A 27,225-nucleotide genomic window follows, 5' to 3' on the forward strand; every position below is an offset into this window, starting at 1 on the left:
TTTTAATCAAGTATTTTTATGCTAATATCTACAATTGTCTAATCAATTCTAGTGGGTTAAAGACTTAACTGAAGCAGAATTTAAATGGTTCATGATAATATCATTGATTATAGTACTATTGGGGTGTAAACATATGCGATCATGAATAGGTTATTCTTGTATGATTTTGAGATTAATATTATGAACCAATTTTATAAGTTCGGGATTTTATAAGTGTTCTTTTAAAGAATATTGTATGCAATTCTAATCAAGTGTTTTCATGCTAATTTCTATCAATTCTAGTACGGGTTAAAGACTTAATTGAAGCATAATTTAAATAGTGCATAATAATATCATTGATTATAATACTATTACACTGTAGACGTATGTGATCATGAATAGATTTTTGAATTTATATTTGATTAGATCATGAAAATTATATTAACATAAACATATTATAAGCTATTTGTAGGGATTATGCCATAGAGATTTCGTGAATAATTTATGATTATCAAATTCTAATTTGTAAATTGAGAGTTTGTTACAATATTACATCACTCTCTTACCAATTTTTATGTGTTAGGGAAGAAATAATTATTTTAATCATCATCTCAATTTTGAAACATCATATAATCTCATTACTAGTACAAGTTTAGCTAGAAAATATAGTTTTATATGATATAATTTCGTGACTAAAAAATTATAAATTAATTCTTGTATTCAATAATCAAATTGTTGACATTATTATACACACCTTGAATAATAAAGATTATACAACCCCAATTCTCAAATACTGATACACAATATGTATAATTTTTAAACCCTATTTTATTCTAACCAATTATCAATCTCATCGGTCCACTAATATGAGTAAGAGAAAAAATAAAAATCAAATCATATTTCCAATCAGAAAAGAAGCAATAGCAATTTATTTGTGAAAATGAAACACAACCTAAATTTATTGTTATCTCAATTTTAGTTAGTGAAGATTGAGATGGAATTGGACGCTTTTTGGTGGAACTACTTGCAATTCTGAGCAACCTAATAATTATGAGATTCTTAACGAAGATATTGATTATGAGAATATTGATGAATGAATCGATTTCAATTCGTTAATACGTGATCCTAAGTTTATCCCTTAGGTGCATAATATTATTCTCGTAGATTTCAAAAATATTGGTTTGAGAAATTTCCTTGACTAAAGTACTCCCTCAAAAAAGATTTGGCATATTATATTTATTGTGTTTATTTGTTAGAAATCTATTGAGAAGGTGTCTTTTCAATACATTTCAAAATGTTGGTTTGGAATATTTTTTACTTGTCTTGACTTATCTTGCATTATTGCAACATCTCAACTAACTGTTTGGCTATGAAAAATCTGAAAACAAACCTTCAAAATCGAATGGAAATAGTATTAATTCAAGTTTTTAATAAAATACCATGTAAGTTGTGTTATTATAGTCTAATATATTTGGTTGTCGTGCATTTATTTTATATTTTTAAAATGTATTATAATTTATTTGTAACTGAAATAATGGCCTATTTAACATATTATAATTATAATAGAGTATAGAGATATGATATGTCATCCTACAAATTACTTTATAGAAAAAAATATTATAGAATTGTTGGGCATACAAATATATTTTTTGTTTTAGAGATTGATATTAAATATGAAGATTAAAAAATTATTAATCTTTAGCACACACTTAAATTACGCAATCCTTTCTGAGATAAGATTAACTTTTTGAAAAGATCACGTTTTGTAATAATAAATAACATATAAATATTAAACCTTTTCAAAAATATTAAAGTTGTAATTTTTCTTAAATATATGATGCAAACTTTTATGCAATTTGAATTGCGATTATTATGGTCTGAAAAACAACTTATGTTTCAACTAGCGTGGCAACTTCATAACAACTCCAGTTACAATTTCGAATATAAGTTTCAACACATAAATGTTTTTACAAATTTTCTTGAAATATTTGAAAATAATATATATACGCGCATGTGTGTATTATTGTAAATATTAATATATTATATCAGTTAATATAATAAAATTGAAATTGAAATCATCTCAAATTAATATTATTTTAGGTAAAATATTTTAATATAAATTTCGGTTTTGTTCTCTAAAATGTGAATATGGCTAATTAAATGATATGTGCACGTGTTCTCTTTTTGTTTAACTAATACTTTTTCAGTTCTTCTCATTTTTTTAACATTTTTTATAACAACTTGACATGCATAATATGCATTAAAAATTTAAATTTGATCTCTGACTGATCCTAAAATAAATGGTGACGAAGTATTATCGTCCTAGACGATGTTAGTACTTTCAGAATTAATTCCCTTTTTACCCGGTGACCACTCAATTTCCAAAATTAAGTCAACAAAATTAGTAGAAAAAAAGGAAAAGGTAAACATAAGTTATCGAATATCGAGGGGTCTCTCAGTGTGCCTATATATACACTCTTAAAATCTCTTTTATTAAAACCCTAATAAACACTATTTTACTCTTATTTTATTCTAAAACCCTAGAAATAATGGCAAGAAAGAGATCGTCTCCTCCCCCCGAAAATCCCGCCGATGATTCCGACCACGTCGACGCCGCCTCTGACGACGACGAGCAGCCGATTGAATCAGACCCCCAAAACGACGTCGCTGAAGAACAAAACGACGGAGAACAAGAGTCTCAGGAGGAAGATGATGCCGAGTCTGAAGGTGAAGGGGAAGATGAAGCGCCTGCTGATGCGAATGATCAATCTGGTGAAAAGCAGGTTTCTTCTCAAGGGTCCGAATCGATTGGGAAAGAATCCGGGTCGGATCCGGATCAGGGTTCGGGTTCTGAGTCCGAGAAGTCTTCTCCTTCTCCTGTTCCTGTTAAGCCGATTAGGTCGAAGCCCATGAAGGTTTTGGCTAAGAAACCCGACCCGAAATCTGACCCGAAACCGAAGAGGAAGAGGGCTTCTGTGAAACGTGGAGGGGAAGCTGAAAAGAGTGGAAAGGGTGGGAATAAGAGGGCTAGGGTTTCGAATGGGGATGAAAAGAGGTCTGGGATTCATAGGCTTTGGAGTGAGGATGATGAGATTGTTATTTTGCAGGGGCTGATTGATTATCAGTTGGCAAATGACGAGGACCCTTATTCTGATTTAGAGGCTTTTTACAAGTTTGTGAAGGATTCACTTCATGTGAGTGTGTCGATGAAGCAATTGAGTGATAAGATTAGGAGGTTGAAGAAGAAGTATTCGGTTAATGCTGAGAAGGGTGATGATGTTGTGTTTGTGAAACCACACGAGGATAAGTCGTTTGAGCTGTCAAAGAAGATTTGGGGCGGTGGAAATGGAGCGGAGGAAGGTGGTAAGGGTAAGAGTGGTAGGAAGAAAAAGGATAAAGATGTTGGGAAAACAGTGAATAATGGAGTGAAAGTCAATGGGAAGGATGATGTTGCTGTCGAAGATGATATCGAGAATGGAGTTGAGGCTGATGAGGAGGATGAAGAAGGTTTGGATTTTAAGGGAATGTATCCATACATGAGTAAGGCGTGGGAGTCAGATTTCAGTTGTTCGCAGCCATTGAAAGAGATTAGTATGGGGAATTTTCGGTTGGTTTCAAGTGAAAAGATGAGGGGCATGGAGAAGGAATGGAAGGATACTTATGTGAAGGAAATGCAGTTCTATGTCAATAAGCTGGATTTGAAGTCGAAGCATGCTAAAGTGGTGTTGGATCAGATGATTAATTCAGACCCTTGATCTCTTTTCCAGTGCAATGCTCATTAGAAGGTCTTAATATATTATATCGTATATTAGTTATATATTGCATTGCAAGTTCTAGTAGGATTATCATGCCAGGACCTTTTGTCTATCATTTTGTGGGGAATTTTTGTGACTTTTGAGTTATTTTGGCACATTCGAATCCTGGTCAGAACAGTTTTTGCTTTAGATATTATCAGAACAGTTTTTGCTTTAGATATTATTATTGTTGTTGGATTCTAGCCCTAGTGTTATTATTATAATTGTTGATTAATTTATTTATATCTGAAATTGCTAAGAGATCTACATACAGAGAGCTTAATCATCATGCTTGAATCTCGCTAATGAAGTAAAAAAAAATCTATTTGTTATGTTGTTTAGTTCTTCAGAAAAATGAGGATTAATTCACCTTGTTGACAGATTGGAGATTTGGAGTTGCTGTTTTGCCTACTAGATAGCTTTTGGTTTTTGATGTTATATCGCTTTTGCATTTTGCTTTTGTGTAGGCATGTTAATAACTTAATATACTATCTTCATATCTGAATTAAAAGCTGCTCAGTGTTGTTCATATTTGATTTACAAGTTGCTCAATGTTTTAATTGTGTAAACCCTCGAATAGTGAGGGTTGACCATTAAATGCTGGAGTGGGATTATGCACATGCTTTTTGGCAACAAGTAGAGGAAAAGCATTTTTAAACTTCATTGTAGAATAACATATTCTAATTTTTTTTTAGATAATTAATTGTAATAGATGTTAATTTGTTGACGAAAATGATATTGCATATACGTTTATAATTAATAGTTATTTAGAGTACTGGGGTATAAATAATGTGATAATATTTTTATATTTCTTAATTGATACAACTTTTTTGTTAAATCTATGTTATGGCAAGTAACTATTTCTTAACTTATTTTTGTAAATTTCTATCTTTTACGGGAACTACCTTGCTAGGCCCCTGCTAAGTACTGTTTAATCATTTTACGAGAATACTGGGCCACTGCAGTCTACATTTACTGATATATTTGTCTTTGCCATAAATTTCAGAACAAGTTAATAAAATTTTAAGAAGAGAAACATAGAAGTGGATCAAAGAGATGAGCGAATAGGCTTTTAAGAAACCTCTTATGGAGACCTTGAGTTGTAAAGCATGCAGAATTTACGGAAATTGATGGAGCTTAAAATTGAGGTTCTGTTTTGTTGTTCAAATTGAAACAGATGCCATTAAGTTTTCCCCTTCATTATGGCAAATTTGTCTTTCCAAATAAATTCGCTAATATTTGTTACTTTGGTGTAATGTTTTTTACACAGCATTTGTCAATTTGAAACAGAAGGAAAAACTGCTGCTAATTAATCTTGCACAAATGCCATGAAAAGTCACAGTACTATTGACTATACTTGATGGCATGGAAATTGGTTAATCTATGCATGTTTTAAATCATTTGGTAGCTGTTGGCAGTTGCTAATTACTAAACATTTTCTTGGCTGCCTCTTTCTGTCGAGTTTATTAGTGAGTTACGCAATTGGCCATCATCTCGGCTGGCAAATCATCTTCAAGCACCAAGTCTTCTCTATGAACCTATCTTCTCGGCTGGCAAATCATCTTCAAGCACCAAGTCTTCTCTATGAACCTATCTTCTCGGCTGGCAAATCATCTTCAAGCACCAATTCTTCTCTATGAACCTGTGACTTCCCTGTTGGGAAGCTCCTTTGCAGCTGTCCCATCTCTGTTAAGACACATCCCTCTGACAAATGAAAAGTTTGTTTCGCAAAACACTGCCAGAACAAGGGAACAGAGGCTGTCGTCATGTTGAAATTCAATTGAAAATATTTTCATTGTATTTAATGCTTCTTGCGAAAATTTATTGGTTCATTCACAGGCCTCGTGAACTATTTTGTCTCAGTATGAGAGAGAACTATTATTATTTTTTTTTTTTGTCATAAGACGGTTGTATTATACCAAGATTGAAAATTACAAAATCCGGATGGACAGAGTTTCCTTCATTCAAGAAGGTATATCATCTAACCGAAAGTATGTAAATACTCCGGAAGCTTAGACAACATAGCTTTTCAAGTCAGAAGAGATAATCCACAAAAAAAGGGTCTCGTTAAAACCCCTCAAGAATAAAACCCGGTGCGAAAAAAACTCAAGGGGGAAAAAGAGTGTCCTACAAAAATTACATCGATTACAATTACAAGACAGACTGAAATGATGTCTTCTTTATTCCTTTATATCCATATTTGTAGCTCAATTGTCTAGGACACCAAATTCCCGTCTCTTTCAAACATCCTGAAAATAAGACAAAACCGAATGAAAGTGATATAAGCAAATTTGAAATTTATTAAAATAAAGACATAAATGAGCCAACATTATGGCACTTAAATGCCTTTATAGGCCAAAAATGCCCCAATCATGGTCGCCATAAATGGTACAAAAACCTTAATTAAGAATAATGAATATCCTTAATTAAGGTCCAATTATCGCCCAATTTACGCCCTTCTTTTCCGCCCCTTCCTCTTCTTGAATATTATTCGATCTCATTTTTAACAGTATTTTTTGAAAATTTCATATTATTCGATTAAATATGATGTTTGTTTTCTCATTTTTATAAATATAAAATTTTATAATAGCATTAATTGTACAATAATAATGTTAAATTTTTATCCATTTTACTAAATTTCATATACATTTGCATGATAATTTTTTTTAAAGTTATATGAGTTTATGATAAAGTTGTGTGAGTTAATGATAGTTAAAATAGAAATTTGTATAAAATTTGTATCGTGTCAAAAGAGAACATATATTGTGAGTGTTTTTTATGAGTTAATGGTATAACGGAACGCTTTAGTATCGATCAAAGGCATTTTATTATTTATACTGTCAATTTTGTTATTAATTTGAATGAAATATTTTATTTCATTTTCTAAATACCCAATTATCAAAAAATTTGAGCATGAAGTGCATTCGGTAATACGGGATTATTGGAGTGTGTGTTTACACACTAGTAGCGCATCGACTTTGAAAATATTTTCTGCCACATTATCATCTTTCATAAACCACAGCCATATTTTCAGTTAATTTTATAAAATTTAATTACCAACCAATCATTCTCTAATTTTTCATTTTAGTCCTGCCTCATTCCATTTCTACCCAAAACCAATCAGCACACGGGTTTGTGGAATGTAAAAGAAAAAGAGATAATGGCTAAAAGTCGGAAATGCAAAAGAAATACGAAAACTAGACAAAATAATACTCCACAAAAGAGAAGCTAAAACTAAGCCCTGTTAATGAGTGCAAAGAACTGTACACAAGAATATAAAAGAAACAGCTGCTTACAGGAATGCTGCTTTGAAATAATAGGCAGCCCTCCCAGTTATTGCTACAAAGCCTATATTACTGATCAAAATTACATTCCAAAAACAATTGGAAAATCACTACTGTCAGCTACTGCTAAAACTATCTATCCCACCTGGCATGAAAAATTGAAGGTCTGTGCTTTAACCAATGCAGCAACTCCTTGTCCAGTGGAGCCCTGTGTAAAACAGCATCCAGCATCGGGCTGCCGACAACTTTTACCGAATTTTCAAATGACCAAATTTGCTCATTCGGCCACGGTCTTTGAGGGTGTTTCTCCTGGCAGAGATAATATTCAGGATCAAAATCATACAACCATTTTCAGGTCAAAAAAATGTAATCAAATACCAAAGAAAATACTTCACCAATAACAAAAAAACCCAATCTCGTGCGTTATAATGCTTCAAGCACAAGCCACTTTACCATAATTAGGCACCACTTAGTTACTGCATAGAGTGAAGTTGAGTATAATGCAAGTTTTATGAAGGTTGTAACCAATCATAGCTTGGGGCCATTGAACTATGAATATTACTAAGGAGTCTGATTGATGGTAAATGAACCCTGTTAATCAAAATCAGAACCTTACGCTTGTGTGTTGCCATTTACACGTGTAATTTGATTAATAGTAATAAAACCTCATTCCCATGGTACATCATCCCTACATACTCCTTGGGATTCCAAATCATTCCTATTCCCATGTACCCCCATTCCCTTCCCAATTTCCACCAACAAACCAAACAGACCCTAATTAACAGCTCGTGGACTGCACTCTTCATCCATATGTGTATCAACTAGTACTCCATGGCCGAGAAAATGATAAAAACGTCCCATTATGACACCAGAGCAATTCTACTCCACAGTTTAATTTCACAAAAATTTTCATTTCCATGTTACGGTGTGGAAAAATATACATATGACAAGCTCAAAGACAATTTAATAAATTACCAAAAGCAAGCAAAAGACTGCTAGAAAAGTCAACACTTAAGTTGTCTGGAGATAACCAATAACCAAAGAGAACCCACATGCATGTATGTCTGTATAATAAAGCAATAAAGTTTATTCATCTCGTATCCAATGTAATGAAATAGATAAACAATTTTACTCACCATTCTTGCCAGCATGTGTTTTAGAGTTCTGGGGCCGTAAATTCTCTGTCTTGATGGTTTATTAATCTTGGCATAAAATGAGCTAATATCGGGTAGAGACAAACAACCCCTGCTCGCTTCGGCTAGACTACAATCCGGCTCTGCATTTTGGTTATGCCAGAACATTAGCTGCCCTAAGCAGTAATGCTCACCATACGTCTTACAATATTCGTGACGATCTGAACCCAGTTTATCAGTGTACTTGGGACCCAGGTCAAGGGGAGTGATATAAACAGGAGGAGACGTTACAGATTTATATTCCTGGAAAATAAGAAAGTCAATTAATATGGCCCATAAAGACAATATGCAGGTACCACAGCATTGTAAACCCCAGACAGACGCACAAAAGGGTGAACAAAAGAAGAGATAGAACTCTACAGAAAGAACCAGCAACACATGACTTGCCTGTTTCCTAAAAAAACACTTTGTATAAGCATAAAGATGGATCAAGTCAGCAGCAGCATCATGCCGACACTTGTATGAACATTGTAGATTCCGGACTTCATCCCTCAGCCTGAGATGGTAGGAAAGCAAAATTAAAATGCATAATCGCAAGAATTAGAATTTTTTTTTTTTTTTAGGAAGAGTTTGAGCATCTCACCATAGCAAAGATTCACGTAGCGCCCCCTGAATGTCATCAGAACCAGATGGGTCATGAGCACGTATACTGGACTTAAGAATGTTGAGTTCTTTATCATCCATATAAGGAGCCATACAATGCAGTAGTTCATCAACAAGTGATCCTTCTCCTTTCCATATATGGGAGACTGCTTCTACAGGACTGAGCCTCACAAGTGGACATGGCGCTTTTAATGGATCACCAAAAACACATCTCAGAACATATCTTACCTGTTAAATTTTTTAAATTAGTTACCAGTAGTTGCTGAGTTTGATGGCTTCAAGGTTAACAAGCCTGATTAGCAAACATTTTTAATAGAACACGATGTCTAGATCTAGTAATAGAAAAAAAATTCCATTTATCTAGAGATAATTACCAACACGATGTAAAACAGGTCTCCACTCATATCTAGTGTTACTTGATTAAATTGTAACAAACTATTCTGTTCCCCCCATTAAAAAAACTTAGTTGGCCTCTCAATAACCCCGTTTCACACCGTAGGACCTCCCCCCCCCCCCCCCAAAAAAAAAAAAAAACCAAAACAAAAAAACAAAAAAAACCCTTTTTCACAGTAGGCAAAAATAAAATAAAGAAACTAATTAGAAGAAAGGAGAGTTAAAAGTATGATATCCAATTCTAATTTATTTCTAAATTTGAACAATTTATTATGTAGCCGCCAACATCATCGTCATCATTATGATAATAATAATAATTTAATAATAATAATAATTATTATTATTATTATAGTTATTTAATTATTTTTATTATTATTATTATTTTATTTTTTGATATATTATATATATATATCCTCACTAAATTGTGACTACTAGATCCCCCACTCCTTTCACTTTTCTATTTTTGGCAAGACTGCAAGTAATAAGAACAAGGAGGCTAGTTCTAGTCCAAACATCACAAATACAATTAGTTGAGTAAAGGCTGTCATGCACAACCAATTGTTAGATACTTAGATCCGCAGGTTTTACAAAGGGCATCTTCACTTCACATAAAAAGAAGAGAACTAGAGAAGTGAAGTGAGGATACCTTGTCCAGAGTAAGAGCCAAATTCTGAAGCCGCTGGTTGTAGACACCCTCAGCCTGTACCCAATCAAGAAGAATATAATGTAAACAAACAGCAAACACATACTCTAGTCTTAAACAGGCTACAGGAGCAAGAACATGCTTAGCTTATAATCTACAGCATGCTGTCAACCATGCTCACCTGCACTTCGGCATCAGTTTTCTCAACATCCAAACAAATCTCAGCAAAATATTTTTTCTTCTCTTCCATATTATGCCTTAAAATTTCATCTGGAAGCTTGACTCTCTCAAAATTGATAAACCTCACCTTCAAGGTACAGAAGAAAATAAGTATTAAGAAAACAATGTGTACAGAACTCCTAGTAGGCGGGGGACAGATTGATACCAAACGAGCAGAATATGCTATTAGCCAATCAGGAAGCCCGCCAAGCAAACAACTGCCAAGTCCAGCCTTTCCCAAATCAATGTAATCATCTTCAGATACTGAATTCACTTCACAAGCCTCGAGCAGCAATTGATGTCGATCAAGAATTCCATGGGACTCTTTAAGTACCTGGTCAAAATTCAATCAGATAGATGTAATAAAAATTTAAAGGCAGGTCGACTTTATATCTTTCTTAACTATCAGTTTTGTTTTACATAGTTTTGCACAAGGCAACAAAATCTGCATAAAAGAAGAATGAAATAATCTGCAAGGATCCACGTATGTGGGAGTCAAAAATACTTAGAACAGATGGGACTTCACCATTTATCAGCAAAGGAAACTAGCAACCAACCAATCGGATATTGAATGTAATTTGAGTTATACTTGTACCTTCTGAAAGGCTCCTTCCCCAGTCAGATTCAAATAGCTTCCACGACAAACTTGACTTCCGCACAGGCAAACAGATGCTTCATATTCTTCCTTACTCTGACGCAATTACAACAAATATGAGTATCAAAACACAACATATTATCACAAAGTATATTCTCAAGACAATCCTCAGTAAAATAACTATGAAACGCCAAGTGACTTGCCTCTGTAACAGAGTTATAATCAAATGTAACTTCTTCTCCATATCCAATTGGGCGTACAGTATATATACCAATTTGGTATTTACCCTCAACAGCAGTAACTCTGCAACCATCAACAAGACTGTGAGCATAGTTTTAAGACAGCCAAGGTGCTTCATTCATGTTAGGTCTAACAAGAAAAAAAGGGGGAAACAAATTATGATGCTAGTAAAATATTATTGGCATCAAACATATATGGCGATCATGAAAAAGGATATAATGCCGACGTAGTTTTAGGAATCAAGTAAAATATACAATCCTGGATAACCAAGTATAGGCAACAACTAAAAGTCAATGCTGGTAAAATAAAGACATTTTCCTCTTCAGATCTAGCACTAGCCAAGTATTACAACAGCAGTTTGAGCTGAAGTGGCAATACTAAGATATACTTTCGTCATATAACTTAGTAGGAGGGAAAAATTAATGTTCACAAGAGTATAAATTTTACTAAGATCAAGGAATGAAAAACTAACTTTGCTTCACAATTAGGTCTACAAGAATGACAAATGCGGCTTGCATAATTAGCCTTGTGCATTGCATCAATAACTACTAAATCATAACCATCAGCATCACCCTGCCACAAAAATGCACGATCAGGTAATTGTTGAATAGAATTAAGACGATTAAACTATAATATAACTATATAAGTAACTTCAAGATACCTTTGGTCTCTCAAGGTAAATATTGTAGAACTCTGGTGCTGGATCTTCACTGTTTTTCTGTAAAGAACGAATACCATCTTGCTTCTCAAACCATTTCCAGGCGGGGTAAATCTGTCATTAAAGATATAAAGTCAAACTTCGACTCCTTTACAAACCAAAATCTGACAGGTGGGATTGGCTTGTAAATCTAAATCTACACAATCAAGAATACATCATTAGATTCATTACCTCTCCCATAAACTCCACAACAAAATCGTCCTTAACAAAGCCACCTTCTTTGTTGCATACAACACCAAGCCCCTGGTCAAAATATCACAGCACAATTAATGATACAATTGACATTCTTACAGAATAAATGATTGGTAACTGATGCAAATAAGTACGTGGTTGCATGTTACCTTCCTGTAAGCAACATAGCTGTCCTCGGGACGACTTCTGATGGAATTAAGGATATATTGGCATACTCTTACAGTTCGTGTATCATGGCCTTCCTCGGAAGTTTTAAGGATGTCCGCGATAACAGGCTCCAATGAGTACTTCATTGGAGTGTGTTCAGTGCCTGTGAAGCTCCTAGCCTGCTTATTCAAAGTACGGAGGAGCACATCTTCGATAAAGATGTGTTTATCAGAAAGAGGCCAATCCGATTCGTCAGGCATTGAATCAAGTAGCAGATTATGCGTGTATGGATCAATGCCATACACTTCTTGTTCCAAAACCTCATCTCCAAGCTGCTTTCGAGGTTTATAGTCTTTAACTTCAGGAATTTCCATATCAGACTCCTCACTTCTTTGGGCATCGAGCTTCTCTTTATATTCATCAGGTAAGGACACTTGCATCTTTCTTTCCACTTCCTCCTGATCTGCTACAATGACATAGTGATCAAGCACTTCATATTTCCTAGTAACAGGAGGAACAAGACTTGCTTTTGTCATACGGGCCCCCCATTCACGATCATCTGCAACGTCGTCAAATCTATCATCTGCATTAGAGTAGTCATCCCATCTTGACTCCTTTCCTCTGCATTCCGACTCAAAATCCAATTCACTTTCGGAAGAAGTGTTATCATCTGTTTGTGTTCTTTCAGATGATCCCTCAGATGTTTCACTTCCGGAATCCATGGATCTTTTATTCAACTTGGATAAATGTCGCTTAATTTCTTCATCAGAAGCATACTCTTCATTATCAGGCACACCATTGATAAAGGATGATCCATTACCCCTCATCACATGTCTCCTATCACTTAGTTTATTAGTTTTCTTATACTTTGAGGAAGCAAAACAGAACCCCGGAGGTGAGTCATCTCTCCAAGTCTTCATCAACTCATCTCTCTCACGGAAAGATTTTGAGCCACCATCCAAACTCGTGGCAAGACGAATGAATAAGGTAATGATGTGATTCATGCTTCTGGTATCACCCCGTTTTTTCCTTCTGTTTAAAAATCAAAGTAAAACAGCATGGTCATTTAACTAATAAGTAATAATTGCACATAACCATAATGCACAAAAGATCGCGAATGATTACACTTCATGCCCCAAACAAAAGAAAACATACATGTTGTAATTTAAAGTCTAGAAGACATTCCTTCGTCTACCACAGCATCAGATTCTAATATAGTGGAATACATTTGAGGGACAATTTCAGGAGCAAAATTAGAGAGCGGGGGGGGGGGGGGGGGGGGGGGGGGGGGGGGGGGGGTAACTCAAAATATTTTTATATAAAAATATATAGTAATACTAAAATTCATAAGGACCAGAAACCGGTATTTATATGCAACCTTACCTACTTCCTAACTTAATTCAACTTCCAAAACTATCATCCAGAGACCACAAGTCATTTGATAGATAATACAACATATGAAACAAAACAGCTAACATTCAAAACATTCTACATCTCAATATGGGCACCCAAAGCCAATTGTACTGATCAATCTATGTCTTGCAAGTTTTCTGTACATCATATAGACACCTAAAAATCTATTGACAAGGGCAAGTGAAGAAATTTTGAGAAGAAAAGGAAGCATAATTTACTTCATTGCATCTCTGCACATACGCCTTATATCTTCCTTAATGGAGCTCAGCCCATGACTGGCATAATAACCATTCACCATTCTGCGTGTAATCTCTGCAACCTGGTGAATTTAAAAAGAATATAAGTTGCAATAACATAAGAAGATATATATTTAGCTAACTATCAGAATAAAGTAATTTGTACCTTTGGCTCAAAAAAATCACAAGTATTCTCCTTCATGATAATTTTCAAACTTGATGTGAGAAATTCCTCCATCTTCTTATATTCATTTTCTGATTTTTTGACGGCCGGGCGCCTTAAATGGGCACTTCTAGACAGGATGGATGATGACCTCCTTGCATCAAAAAGTTTTGAACGTTTATACAAGCTTCTGCGGAACATATTATTTGCAGTGTTTCTCACACTTAAATTTTCCAAATAATCTCTCAGTCCACTGGAATCCTCATTTTGACTGCTACCATTAGAAATCTTAAACACTGATGTTCTCTCATATATGTGTTCAAAAGTCCTCGTTCTTGAATGTAAAACATGGCCACCAACCCAGATGATATTTGGGAACCTGAGTGTCAGGTCTTCAAACTGGCTGCAACCTCTAATATCTACAGATGATATAGAAGGTAGCAACTGAAGAACTCCTTCAAGTGTACCTGAAGTAATATCTGTGCAACCACGTAAAACCAGTGAAGTAATCCTTTTTTTATTATAACCTTCCTGCAAGAAAGGTTACCATCAGAGTTCAAAGATATAGACTTATTTGTAGAAGCAGACATGCTAAACCTCTCAAATGATAAAATGATGATATAATGAAACTTACCAAGATGCTATATATCATCGAATCAGTACAATAGGGACCAACAGAGGACAAGTCGGCCTGTACGCAGATATTCTTGTACATTTTTGACACAGATCTCCAGTGCTTACAGGCCGATGCAGCATGAACAAGAGATTTTAGGTCAGCTCTGAGAGAGTGAAATACTCGTGCAAGCACAAGGCTGTTAAGAAGACCCCAGCACTCAATTTCAACTTCAGAACCTGCTCCGTCTTCTTCAGAAAAGGTGACATCCTTGCATAGATCTTCAAACAAGCACTCATCATTCTGGACTGCCGTTATGTCTGCATCTAGTTCATAATTTTCTTCACTTCCATCAGCCAGAAGTCTGGCTCTTTTGACAACACGATCTTGATCTGCATCCATCAATTATAATTCATATGTTTTTAATAATCCAAAGGTAAAAAACACAACAGTACGTAAGTAAGAAAAGAGAGAATAGTGAACCTCTGATTTTGCAAGTTTAAAAGAACACTAAAAGTAAATAGCAAGTCATCTTAATTAACATGCAAAATGAAGTATTTGAAGTACTTTAAAAGAAGGCATGACAGTAAAAATTCACCCAGGCGTGAAGAGGGAAAAGAAAGGATAGTGAGATTACTAATGAGAAGAACAAGTTATAACATTAAAAGTTTTCATAGGCAAAAAAATAAAAGTTCACCAAAAACTTCATAGCTTATGAATAAAGTATTTGCTCGAATTCGATTCAATTGAATGGGTCATGTTCCACATAGAACCATTAGGCATAGAGCCCTTAGAACCCTTACCTTATTTCTAGTATTAGTTAGAGCTCTGCAGCAGAACTGCACATGAAAAAAATGTCTTATTTATGTATTATATTTTGAATTTACTTTTGAACACACACGACAAAGGATGCAAAAAAACGTTTATTTAGATTTAGATCCTGAAAATCTATGTAAAATATAGGGTTCTGCAGCAGAACCTTAGTGATTCTATGGTTCTATTTTAAGCATTAGTTCTCTCCTGAGCGCGACCCTCAATTGAAATTCGCATAAGACGTGAAAGGTTCAGGTCAATTGTGCAACAATATAATATATTTCTGTTTATACCTTTTAGCAGGTGCAATACAACTTGCTAGTAACCATATTTTTAGGCTTCAAAAAATGACTACTCTCTAAAGCTCAGCTAATCATGCTTTTTTAGTGTTTGCATGCATCTATATTTCTAATTATTTGCTCAAGAGGAAACCACAGAGTAATGCAATCACACAAGAATGCCTGGCATATTAATATTTATTGTCTATATACCAACACTATGGAATGAACAATAGCTGACAGCCAGTTTTGTTTTTGACACATCAGGTAGAGGTCAAATTCAAAATCTATACAAAAGAGATTGATTCCACCTAGGCTTGTATCTCTACTAATTGGAGAAAATTAAAGAATTATATAACAGATAATTCCAAAACACACTTCTCCCATTGCTACAGAGTAACACCACACAAATGTTACAATAGATTCGAGTATACCTGATTTTAGGAATCTACAATTGACGGGCGTGTTATTCGTGTAGTTTTCCATTTCTTTTCTCGGCTGTTGCGCGCTGATCCATGGATCAAGAACCTCATTTATAGCTGCAGCAAATTCCCGACTCTTGTACGACTTCATTACCAGTTCATGGAGCTTGCCTCGAGTATAGCCAATATAGTGTGGATGCAAACTGTCAAATGAATTGAAAGGAAGGGTTTCATAAAGGGCATTACACTTGGATTCTGAATTATATGCTCTAGAATTATCACTAGTCATACAACTGGTCTCTCTTTTAATTTTTTCAGCAGCTTGAGAAGCCCGTGCAACTGAGATAACCGGAACCCAGATGTTATCAACTTTTCTGAAAACACTGGCAAGTTTCTGAATGATACCTTGCTCTGCCAATACCTGAATCTCTGAAGATAATAATGGCCCTTTTTCATGTCCAGTACCATTAAGGTAATACCAGTCACCCATGTGTAATTGAAGATCATCCACTGTGCAAAGACGGTCTTTCGGTACATCAATGGATAATAAGCTCTTCTGACTTCCCTCGGGATTTTGATCATGCACGTTCTTCATGTTCGAACCCCCTTCCTCTGAAGGTCTAGTTACATCAGTCATTAAAGAATGGTGTCTGCTACTGCTTATAAAGTACTTATCCTTCACTTTAGCTTTTGCACAAGGTTCAGATACAAAGGAATGATGGTCCTTAACAACACAAGTGTTTATTCGGATGACTGGAAGCATTGTTCCTCTCACTCCCCTAACAGCGATTGATTTACTTTGACTTAATCTGATAATACTAGTGAAATGATTAAATTCATCTGGCAAGGAAAATGCCCAAAGTGGGAGGTAAAGTCTCCCGCTAGAAGGATTATACAATTCATCTTTCTGATGACACCGGGGGTCCTCATGCCCCAATCTTGGCATCAAACACAGGGGGTAACCACCATTTAGAACATATTTCTTTCTATATGATTTACCATGGAAAGCTTCAACATTCATCTTCCAATCCCCACCCTTGCACGACCATCTGCCAGAGAACCAATCACCAAAGGAAGACAAATAATCACTTTCAACCAATGGTGCCGCACTTATACTTGATTCTCTTCCTTTTAAAAAGACATCAAGGTGAAGTGATGAATCTCTTTCTCCCCTTTGATCAAAATGTTCCTCTGCATGATGTAGACTACAAGTTAGGCCTGTTCTTTATGAATAATAATATCCAGAAAATTGCGTAGTGACAAAAGCCTTTTGCAAAACTAATGCCATCAATCATAGACGAATAAGACACGTAGATTACAACTTGCAAAATCTACTACCATAGCATTTCAAATAAATCATATCTATCTTAAGCTTAAAAAATAAAATTATCACTTTCAACCAATGGTGCGGTACTTATACTTGCTCTTACATTCTTTTCTCAAATCTAGTTGTTTCCATATACTAATAGAGTTAATCTGGACACAGCTGTATTCAGATGCAGGACATAAGAGCATTTAAAATATTATCTGAAGCAAAAGGAGGATGTATAAAAAATGAGCAAAAGATAGTAGATAGAGACAAGTACAAGGAACCTAAAGTAGATGGTTTTAAGATTTTATCTGTAAGTCCATTATATACCAAATTATGACAATAGTTCAGGTGTAAATTGTAATATCCAAATTCTTTAAAACTATATCCTGTCAACGGTAGATCCCTTTTCTCATGCTGAGTTAATTATAAACATCACCACATGACAAAAGTACCAACACTTCTAATGTATGTACATTACTGCATGAGTACATTTCCATGTGTTATACAAGCATATGTTGGAGTAGAATGCAATACCATTCACACTCCAATAATTTCAAACTGCAGAGCAAAAACCTTATGGTAATATTACTTGATGCCTTTACAGAAACATGCCTTAATGCTAATCACAAATATAAAAATAAAAAATAAAAATCTCCACATGCATAGTAGCAAGTATAACTTGTATTACCTTCACAATTTCCCAAATTCTCCCACTCCATTTTGCTAAAATTCATTTGCAGCACTTCTGAAAGAAGACAAAATTGCAACATGTGAACAGGTTAAACTACATGTGAAAACTATGATGAGAAAGAAGAAATATCACGCAAAATAGAAGACAATGGACATGAGAGAGAGAGAGAGAGTTTTACTTACTGCCTAATGTCTCGAGTTCCCTGCCTGGAATGATGGCACAACCCTCTAAAAGCGCACCAACTCGCTCATCAAGATGAAAATTAGGTGCTGCCACTGATGCAGATATATTGCTGATTGTCGGCTCTGAAGAAGCTGCCACCTTCTTGTCACTTATCTGACTACCATACCACATCACACCTCCTACATTTAATTCCTTACTAGGAGCTTCGGGGGGAGTTACTGGCTGGCTTAAAGTGTATGAAAGACTGGACGAAAAATTGTAAGTTGCTAATGGAGAAACTGCATTTTCAACAGTCACCCACCTGTCACTGTCTATGTGCTTAATTAAGTGGTCTGAAACTAGAATCCCGTCGTCAACAAGCATCCTCAGGTCACACAATCTAGATGGGCCCTGATTGACGCCATGATGATCCAAGTAGAACCATTTCGCTGGTTTTAAATCCGCCACAACAGGGTCATGAGGTGGTGTATTACATATATCCATGTCCTCTTCCATAGAAAGCAGTTCCTCAGTAGTTCCATTAACCTGAGGAAAATCATTCTTATTCAAACAGGGATTAGAAGATATCTCTTCCCTGTGATATTGAAGATTAGTTATTTTCTCTTGTGATTTATAGCCAGAATCAAGATTGCTTTTGTTTTCAGACTCCTTTGCTGGAAATTCTGAATATCTTTCATCAGGTTTGATAACACTCTGCACCTTTTCCTGTAGTTTCTTACTACGCTGACACTGCCTCTTTTCACGTGATCCACTTTTCTTATTTGGTTTCTTATACTTGGTAGATCTTGCCTGAATAGGTGGGGAATGCTCCCGGTTGATTGGAGTTCTACCTGTCTGATGTGGTGACCAGTCTGAATAACTTGGACTTCTAGTTCTGTTTTCTTGATAATGGCTCCGAACATAATCAGATCTTTCATGTCGAGCTGGAGGACTCCCGTCACCATGATCAAGGCATGCCTGTTCACGTGGGGACCACTCATGTCGATGTGGACTATTATCATGCCTGTCATAACTGACTTTAGATGACAAAGAATATTCATATTGTCTAGAAGAATACCTGTCAGACGGCATGTCTCTGGATGACGTAGAACACCGATACGGTCTCTCCACAGATGAACTTTGATGGTGCCCTGAGTATGCAGAACGAGTACCATTATCGGAAAGTCTCCTACTCTTAGACATTGTACTTTCATCATACTCACTGTCTGAATCGGTGCCATGCCTCTTCAATCTATTTCCTGATGAGTATTCTCTATCATGGCTCTTGCTTATGTGATGGTCATTTTTAGAGAAGTCTTCCTCACCCTCAATTTTCGAAATTCTGAGTTTTCTGTCCTGCTTAGCTTCCAATCTCGAAGAACTCTTTCTTAATTGGCTACTTCTACTGCCAAAATCTTCTACCCCTGTATACTTGGCTAAAGGTGGTGTCCGTTCTAAATCACCTTTCCATACCTTGTTTCCCGAAGCATACCCATGCGTTCTTGAGTAAATGTTTTCTTCTTTTGTCATGACACTGTTATGCCAATTTTCAGGAACACACTCTCCGTTTTCCAGTTCATCTTTCCGCTCTCTCCAGGGCCCAGATTCGTTCTTCTTAAGCTCCCCATTTTCACAATTTTTCAAACTAAACTCGCCACAATCCCCTTTCCATGATAAAGACTCACCCTTTTCCACGTCCCTTTTCCTTGAACAATCAACAAATAAACTCTCTCCCTTTTGCATCCCACCATCAAATTCTCGCGTATTTTCTGCAACAAATTCCCTATTCTCAACCTCTTCCCCTTCTGACCACCTAAATTCACCCTCTTCAACTTCATCATCAATCTCCCCATTCTCAACCTCTTTACCACCACCAATATTATTATTACCCTGACCAAAACACCCCGTGTCACCCGTCTTCATATTCGTTTCCATTTCATCAAATTTGACCAACTTGGAATCAAATTTAGCATCCTTTCCACCGCGAAAACCCAAACTCTCGGAAGCAGAAAATTGGTTCATAATAGGCTGCAACTGAACACATGCAACACCACCATCACCCATTTAACTTGCAAAAAACTCCAACTTGAACCCTAATTCACCACTCCACCAGGGCTATGAATGCACATACCGCAAATTCTTGAATCAAAACCCTAATTCCACGCACAAAAAACACAGCAATTATACAAATGAAGCAATGTAAGGCATGTAAACATAAAGAATCAAACAAACAAATAATGGGTTAGTGTAAATATATTGCAAAAACAAAAAGAACAATTCAGCAAATTGCAATGGATGAATATTAAATATAAACTTACAAATATTTGGATATGAATCTTCTTTTGGTTTTCAAATATTACCACGGAGGTAATAGAACGACAAGATCGATGACGAGTGAGAATAGCTGAAGACAAGAATCTCTCTCTCTTTCTCTCTATCTCTCTCTGTGTGTCTGTATATGTATATTTTGTTTGCTGTGTAGGAGTATGTATGTATATTCTGTGATTTATAAAATCCGTGCTGTGTTGCAAGCGCCTGGGTTTTGTTGGGCCTGAGATTCAACTATCAAGCCTCACTTTGGACCTTCTTCGCCTTCTTATTTATAAAGCTTCACTGCTAGCAAAATCGGATATCGAATTGCATACAAGGGAAATTTATCTGTTTTGACTTTTGATTATACTTTTTTTTTAATCAAATGTCTATAAATTGATATTCGTTTAAATCAGAAAATTTCTGAACCGTGACATTTTGAGTATTGTTAATTTATAGATTAAACTAATATCATTTTAAAATATTTATTTTCAAAATATTAAATTTTATTTAAGTCATAAATAATAATTCAAATTCTTAAAATCTTCTACTGTGAACTTTTTAAATAACCCATATCTCGTTAAATTTAAGTTAAAAATATATTCAAAATAAGAATATAAGAATATGTTCAATCTATTTTCAATGGTCTCTAGTATTGAAATCTGTTAAAATATTATTTTCAATGGAATTTAAGTATTGAAATCTGTTCAAATATTATTTTTTGAAAGATGACAAATGACTAAGATGAGATTACTTACTGAATAATACAATATATTATATTATATTAATTAATAATATTTCTAAAATCAAAATATTTGAAGAACAAAAAGTGAAATGATTTTGAATATATGATTTTATAAAGTTTGTGATATGGATCTAGATTTATATATAAAAACTCATATCAGAAAAATTTAAATTTTCGAATCGAATATTTAGATTTTTGAATATTACGTTCACCTCTAGATACAAATATTTTGTTATATACTCCCTCTGTCCCATTTTAACTCATGTTTGACTTTTTAACACGTATTTTGAGGTGTAAAAAAACTATATTTACACCCAATAAAAAAATTAAATTCTTATATCAAATAAAAGTATAGGTTCTAAACTTTTATTTGATATAAATTTTATAAAGAATAATTATGTGTAGATGTGATTTTTTTAATATCTTAAAATACGTGTAAAAAAGTCAAAAGCAGTTAAAATGGGACGGAGGGAGTACCTTTTGTCCTTATACGTGAAATCTATACCAATATACATCAGAGGGGCAAAAAGGACAATTAACTATTTGATATATACCATTATACACATTAGTCGCAGTATAATGGTCCAAATATATATTATATATTCATATCCTAGCTCGAACACAAGAGTCAAAAGAAAGTCACAAATTTTTTCTCATTCCAATCAAGAAAGTAGATTCGTATGCAAGCACAAAAATCAACCTTATTTCGTACATCACAACATTTGAAGAAGAGTGTCAAAAAAACAGGTAAGAAAAGTATTGCTAGAACATTCATCTTTTTTGTTGTATTTAGCATCTTTTCCTGCTAAATATAAATTGATTGATTACAAAGCTCATATTCATATGATTGATTATGAATCTCTTCATATATAAATCACGAAAGTAATAGTTAATCACGTATACTAAGACTCGAGAATATATTATACAACGATCTTAAAATTCAATTTAGACGTAGGCAATATATAAGTTTAGAAGCCAATCAAGCAAATATATACATTCTCTTAACATGCATAATTATGGTTTTAATCGAAATCTAAAGAATGCTCTAAGAGGCCGTTTGTAAACATGCATTTTATTTCAAATGATGGATTCTAAATGACATGATTTAATTTGTCATTTCAAATCCTAATATTTCTGCTAATATTTGAATGCGTGAATTTCAAATGAGATCCAAATTCAAATTCTCAAACAGATTATTTGATGAAATCCAGGATTTCAGATGAAATGAAATCCATGTCCCCAAACACCAAACATGCCATAACTGATTCTATTACATGCAAACAAGATTAGTGTTTCGAATTTGGAAAAATTAAACATTACAATTTCTAATATGAAAGTAATAATTATTGAGATTATCTATCTTCCATCTTTAAGATATTTTATTTAATGAAAATTATGTTAAAGTATAAAATTTTGACGCACCGTAACATGATGCAATGGTTACCGTGTGGGTGTGATTGAGCCGGAGATCACTTCTCTGAATTTCGTTATGAGCAAAATTTTATTAAAACAATAAATCTTATTATTAATGTATCCACTCCACCAAAATCAATTGATTACGAAACTTATATCAAATCAAATAATGTGTGATCAAGTATTGTTCTTGATAATTAGGCTTCTTAGCACTCGAGTGAAAGGGTTGAGATACATAAAACTAAGGTTGTAATAAAATAAATAATTTCAAACAAGTTATAACAAAATTTTAAAAACTTCCAACTTTACAAGATTGAATCAACTCTCATCTAATTTAAGCATCATTCTTGTAAGTGTAAAGATATAATTACAGAGTCGATTTAACAGAAACCCAGTTCTTAAAATTAGACCATAGCACGACTAAGATTCTGTTATGGAATCTCAAATTTTAAATAGTTTTTTAGATTTTAAATCTAAATATATGTTTTCTTGCATCATTGTGGGTGTTCGAAAATAATTTTAAAATATAATATATAAACACGACACTTTTTTCATTTGCAATTCTGCTGCAAAATCCTTATTAATACTAGAAGGTTGTTCTTAGGCTTATGGTTCTAAGAGGAACATGACCCTATCACAATGACTATTTATAATCTACTAATATAAATTTTTATAATTTTAGTGGATAAAATTAAATATAAAAATCACATATATCTAATGTTCCAAGTTCTTGATATTTTTATGTATATAAGTGAATGTTTTATGTTGATTTGGCGGGGTATAGTTATATATTGACCTACAATAACGATATAGATCATGTGTTATGACATGCAGTTTATTACGTAATGACTTGATTTAGGGTCTTAATCAGTCTTGTAAAAAGCGCAAATCGACCTAAGCGGTGAGGTGACCTTCTAGCGCTTAAGCGGATAAGCGGACGCTTAAGCGGAATTTTAAGCGGGTGATTAAGCGGATTAACAATATATATTTAAAATTTTATATATAATAATATTATATATAATTAAAATTATAAAATAATTAAGTAATAAGAATTTAAACATAAAATATTTTTGATAAAAAAAGATATTTTTAATATTTTATTATATTTTCATAATATTTATAAAAAAATATTTATATTTAAATATAAAAAATTAGTAAGTCACCATCATTCTGACCGCTTAATCCGCTTAATGTCCGCTTAATCCGCTTAACAGGCCGCTTAATGTTAAGAAACGCTTAATCTCCCGCTTAATGTAAAATCGAAGCGTTTTACCCTCCGATTCCGCTTAAGCGCCCGCTTAGACGGCCGCTTAATGCGGTTTTTAGTTACTGGTCTTAATTTACATATTGCAACTCTGGTAGACTTTTATCCTAACAATATTTTAGTATATACTTTTTAAATTATAAAATTATGTTTTTTATGTTTAATCTTGTATTTTGAATTTTACACATTACAGAACTTATAATATAAAATTTTCTATATATAATGTTTTAAATGGACAAATCTTCATAAATAGTTTTTAGTCATAAAAGAAGGGTCAAGTTCAATGTTGTACACCAAAACATTACAGTATTGGAGTATAAAATTGAATAAAATATACTCTAATCACTTAATTTTTAATTTTTTTTGTTTTAATAGTATTTCTAAATATCCGACAACTTGCAGATTATGTTTACCAATATAAACATTGTAATCAAAAAATAGAATAGTTATTTTTATAAATTATAGGACACTATGTTCTACAATATAACTCATAATCAGAACAATATTCTTAACGATTGTTAAAGTTAAAAGATATTAATGATTAATTAAAAATTATATTTAAGACTACTTATGAATAATAAATTATATCTAAATTTGGATAATCAGATTAAACCAAAAAATTATGATTGGTACTTCAATGCTTCAATATTTTTTTCCTACATTGGACTTGATCCAAAAAGGGTCAAGAGATTGAATTCATGGCGAAAATGGTCCAATTTATTATTCATATCAGGCCTACATACAAAATTTTTGAGAATAGATAAAAAAAATCACAAAAAAACTTATAACTAAATGAGCAATCTTAAATTCACTTTTCCAAACCTCTCAACAATACAAAACGCTGATGTGCCAGGTAATTTAACTCTGGAAAGTGTGTAAAAAGGTATGACTCTCTCTTTTATTTGTGCATCTCTCCCAAATTATGTATATTTCTTTGTATGTTTAGATAAAAAATTTAGTATAACGTGTTTTGATCTCTTTTACTCTCTTATTCACACTATTTGATCCATCCGATTTGCGTTTTCAACTGAATCAAATATTGGGATCTCGATCTACTCACCGACACCTGCAAGGACATCTTTGAAAACGACTCATTTTGGGTGAATATACTCCACAAAATTAAGGTGTACTTTTTCTAATTCACACTCTTAATTGTTTATGTGATCTGTTGATAATGTAGATATGTTCATCAATTCTTAATATTATTACGTAAAATATATCTTTTGCATTTTGATATTTGCTTGCGTAAAAATAAGCTCTTTGCAATCTTGAGTCTTGACCAAATATAGATTTTTGATTTAGTGTTAATATGTTGTTCTTACGAGATATTAGATTCCGGGAAGATGATGGTGGTCTGCGGTGGTGGTTATATTATCTTTGACTAAATTTTTGGCATAACTTATGATTTCAGTTTTATAAAATTGTATTTAATTTTCGGGTTTAATTGTCTGCATTAAATTTCTAATTTTTTTGGTGACAATAGAGACAAATTTTATCATGCAATATTATTTCCTTTTATAGTGATCGACTTGTGTGTTTATTTTTTAAATTTTGATATTAACCTTTTTAGTAATTGCTATAGTAAATTTAGTGATTGATGTTTTACTTAGATTCCAAGTACATTGTATAAAAATTTGAATTTCTTTAATTAGAATTTCTTTTATCATGTTAAAGTTGATTTTTTTGTGCAAATGGAAATTATTTGAATTTTTTTGAAAATGTCTTGATTCTCATTTAATCGGTTAGTATGTTAATTGTGCCTCTGGTTAATTTTGTACCATTTATGGGTGGTCATGATTGATGGCATATTATTGGCTTGTAAGGGGCAATTATGTGCCACTTTGTTGGCTGCAATTATGTATCATTTTGTTGGCTTGTTAATAATTGTTATTTTATATTTTTGGTATATTATTTTTTCGTGTCTCACCAAAGATCCATCTTTGGTTGGGACTTTAATTAATTTCCTTTTCACTACTTGAAATGATATACACATGATTTTAATAATTATTATTTATTGGATATATTATCCTTTATTTTATAATAATAATATTATATATAATCGGTCATATATATGGACTTATATTCTCCCTGTTTCATTTGTTTATATTTTCAGGATGCTTTGAAGAAGATGGATTTTTCTTTTCGGACATTAAAGTTTTATTATCTAAATTTCCCCGGTCATCTTGCATGTCCGATGGTTAGATGATAAGCTTTTTTGAATGAAAGAATTATCACGGTGAATTGGCGAATCATATCGGTTAAGATTCATTCTCATTTTCAAAAAAAAATAAATTAAATAAATAATGAGCAATCTTAATGAAATTCCAATTCATAAAGAATAAGAACCGTAAACAGTTATAGTCTTAAAGCACCATACATTAAGGTACATACATTTTATGACGAACCAATAAGTTCGAAAATCAACGATAATATGATACAGATGAATAATCCATTTGGATTATTTGAAGAGAAAGTATGAGCCATTCATAATTTGAACATGCAACGCCTGGCTTAAAATACATACGGGGTGGGGGAGAATGCTGGGAGCGAAGCTGGGTCCGTTGATTTCCTGAAAGTCCATCATCCAATCGCTTAGACAAAGAATTCTCATACTTGAAATTTTTTATTTATTTATCGAAAAACTATAAATTACGAACTTTCATAACTCGTAATCTAAAACGCTTTCATGCATAATCATCAATTTAATAGACTAAATCAATCACACCTGCTCTTGAATTTTGATTGTATTTTATCAATTTAACAAATTAATATATCTCAATACAATTTACTCACAAAGCAAGTATAATTTGTTAAAATAATTAAGCACTTAATTAGCAATGCAAAGAGTTCATGCAATATTCACCTGTATTTATCACTATAAAAAGAAGCCGACGAGCCTGCAGATTTACGCTTGCCGGACGCTTTAACCTCCGATCTTACCACGGTCGTCTGTTTACGAGTTCTCGGGAAAGCAACATCGGAGACGATGACATTATTCTCCAAAATATCCGAAAGAACGGGCTTCCAGTTTGCAGCCGAGTGCAACTTCTTCAAACGCCTGCTAATCTTTCCAGAGCTTGCATAAGTATCAATCTCCTTCTTGCCGGTTGCATAATAAATGGACAGAGGCACCACCTTCTCTGGTTGCGGCAGAGTCATGGTGGTATCCTCCGCTGTTGAATCGGTATTGCTGCCACCACCGTAACATAATTTTAGTTCGGAGAAAAATTTCTTCATGTAATTAATCTCGAATTGCGGTGTACACACACAGAGTGTATGGTAGTAGCAAGATAAATTTAACGTGAACTGAGATTTTGCCAACCAATTTATGATTATGTGCAAAAGATTGTCAAACGGAGTTAACGTGAGCGAGTCCTTTGAGTGACCGCT

At 33.7% G+C, this 27,225-nt stretch overlaps 2 protein-coding genes and 1 long non-coding RNA gene across 4 annotated transcripts; 1 reads left to right on the forward strand and 2 right to left on the reverse strand.

Annotated features, from left to right (window-relative positions):
- Window positions 1-2,433: 2,433 nt before the first annotated feature.
- On the forward strand, window positions 2,434-5,663 carry LOC108214756 (STOREKEEPER protein). Of its 2 annotated transcripts, none has more exons than XM_017386927.2 (2): window positions 2,434-3,764; window positions 4,780-5,663. In XM_017386927.2, exon 1 carries the CDS (start codon window positions 2,529-2,531, stop codon window positions 3,732-3,734), a length of 1,206 nt encoding a protein of 401 aa, XP_017242416.1. In that variant the 5' UTR covers window positions 2,434-2,528; the 3' UTR covers window positions 3,735-3,764; window positions 4,780-5,663. The 2 variants fall into 2 exon arrangements, with proteins under 2 accessions (XP_017242416.1, XP_017242417.1); XM_017386928.2 differs by having other exon boundaries at window positions 5,244-5,663.
- Window positions 5,664-6,951: 1,288 nt separating this feature from the next.
- Window positions 6,952-20,713, reverse strand: LOC108214211 (histone-lysine N-methyltransferase ATXR3). The gene is made up of 20 exons (XM_017386075.2): window positions 20,422-20,713; window positions 18,124-20,256; window positions 17,939-17,995; window positions 15,951-17,129; window positions 14,447-14,817; window positions 13,816-14,343; window positions 13,632-13,732; window positions 12,003-13,032; window positions 11,833-11,904; window positions 11,605-11,715; window positions 11,416-11,516; window positions 10,907-11,006; window positions 10,704-10,799; window positions 10,275-10,442; window positions 10,071-10,196; window positions 9,893-9,946; window positions 8,834-9,081; window positions 8,638-8,746; window positions 8,194-8,493; window positions 6,952-7,366 (listed from the first exon to the last, which is right to left on the reverse strand). Exons 2-20 carry the CDS (start codon window positions 20,165-20,167, stop codon window positions 7,190-7,192), a joined length of 6,972 nt encoding a protein of 2,323 aa, XP_017241564.1. The 5' UTR covers window positions 20,168-20,256; window positions 20,422-20,713; the 3' UTR covers window positions 6,952-7,189.
- Window positions 20,714-26,148: 5,435 nt separating this feature from the next.
- LOC108213198 (uncharacterized) lies at window positions 26,149-27,225 on the reverse strand. Its single transcript, XR_010289713.1, has 2 exons — window positions 26,699-27,225; window positions 26,149-26,404 (listed from the first exon to the last, which is right to left on the reverse strand). It is a non-coding gene; the product is annotated as an uncharacterized LOC108213198 (long non-coding RNA).

Source organism: Daucus carota, chromosome 3 (assembly GCF_001625215.2).
Source record: "Daucus carota subsp. sativus chromosome 3, DH1 v3.0, whole genome shotgun sequence".
In the NCBI taxonomy this organism is placed as follows: Eukaryota; Viridiplantae; Streptophyta; class Magnoliopsida; order Apiales; family Apiaceae; genus Daucus; species Daucus carota.

Coding starts and splice junctions, on each gene's coding strand:
- LOC108214211 (XM_017386075.2), bottom strand. CDS start 20,167: ATGGGTGATGGTGGTGTTGCATGTGTTCAGTTGCAGCCTATTATGAAC. Junction 17,130..17,938: donor GAATTTGGGAAATTGTGAAG/GTAATACAAGTT, acceptor TACATCATGCAG/AGGAACATTTTGATCAAAGG. Junction 9,947..10,070: donor AAACTGATGCCGAAGTGCAG/GTGAGCATGGTT, acceptor GATTGGGTACAG/GCTGAGGGTGTCTACAACCA.
- LOC108214756 (XM_017386927.2), top strand. CDS start 2,529: ATGGCAAGAAAGAGATCGTCTCCTCCCCCCGAAAATCCCGCCGATGAT.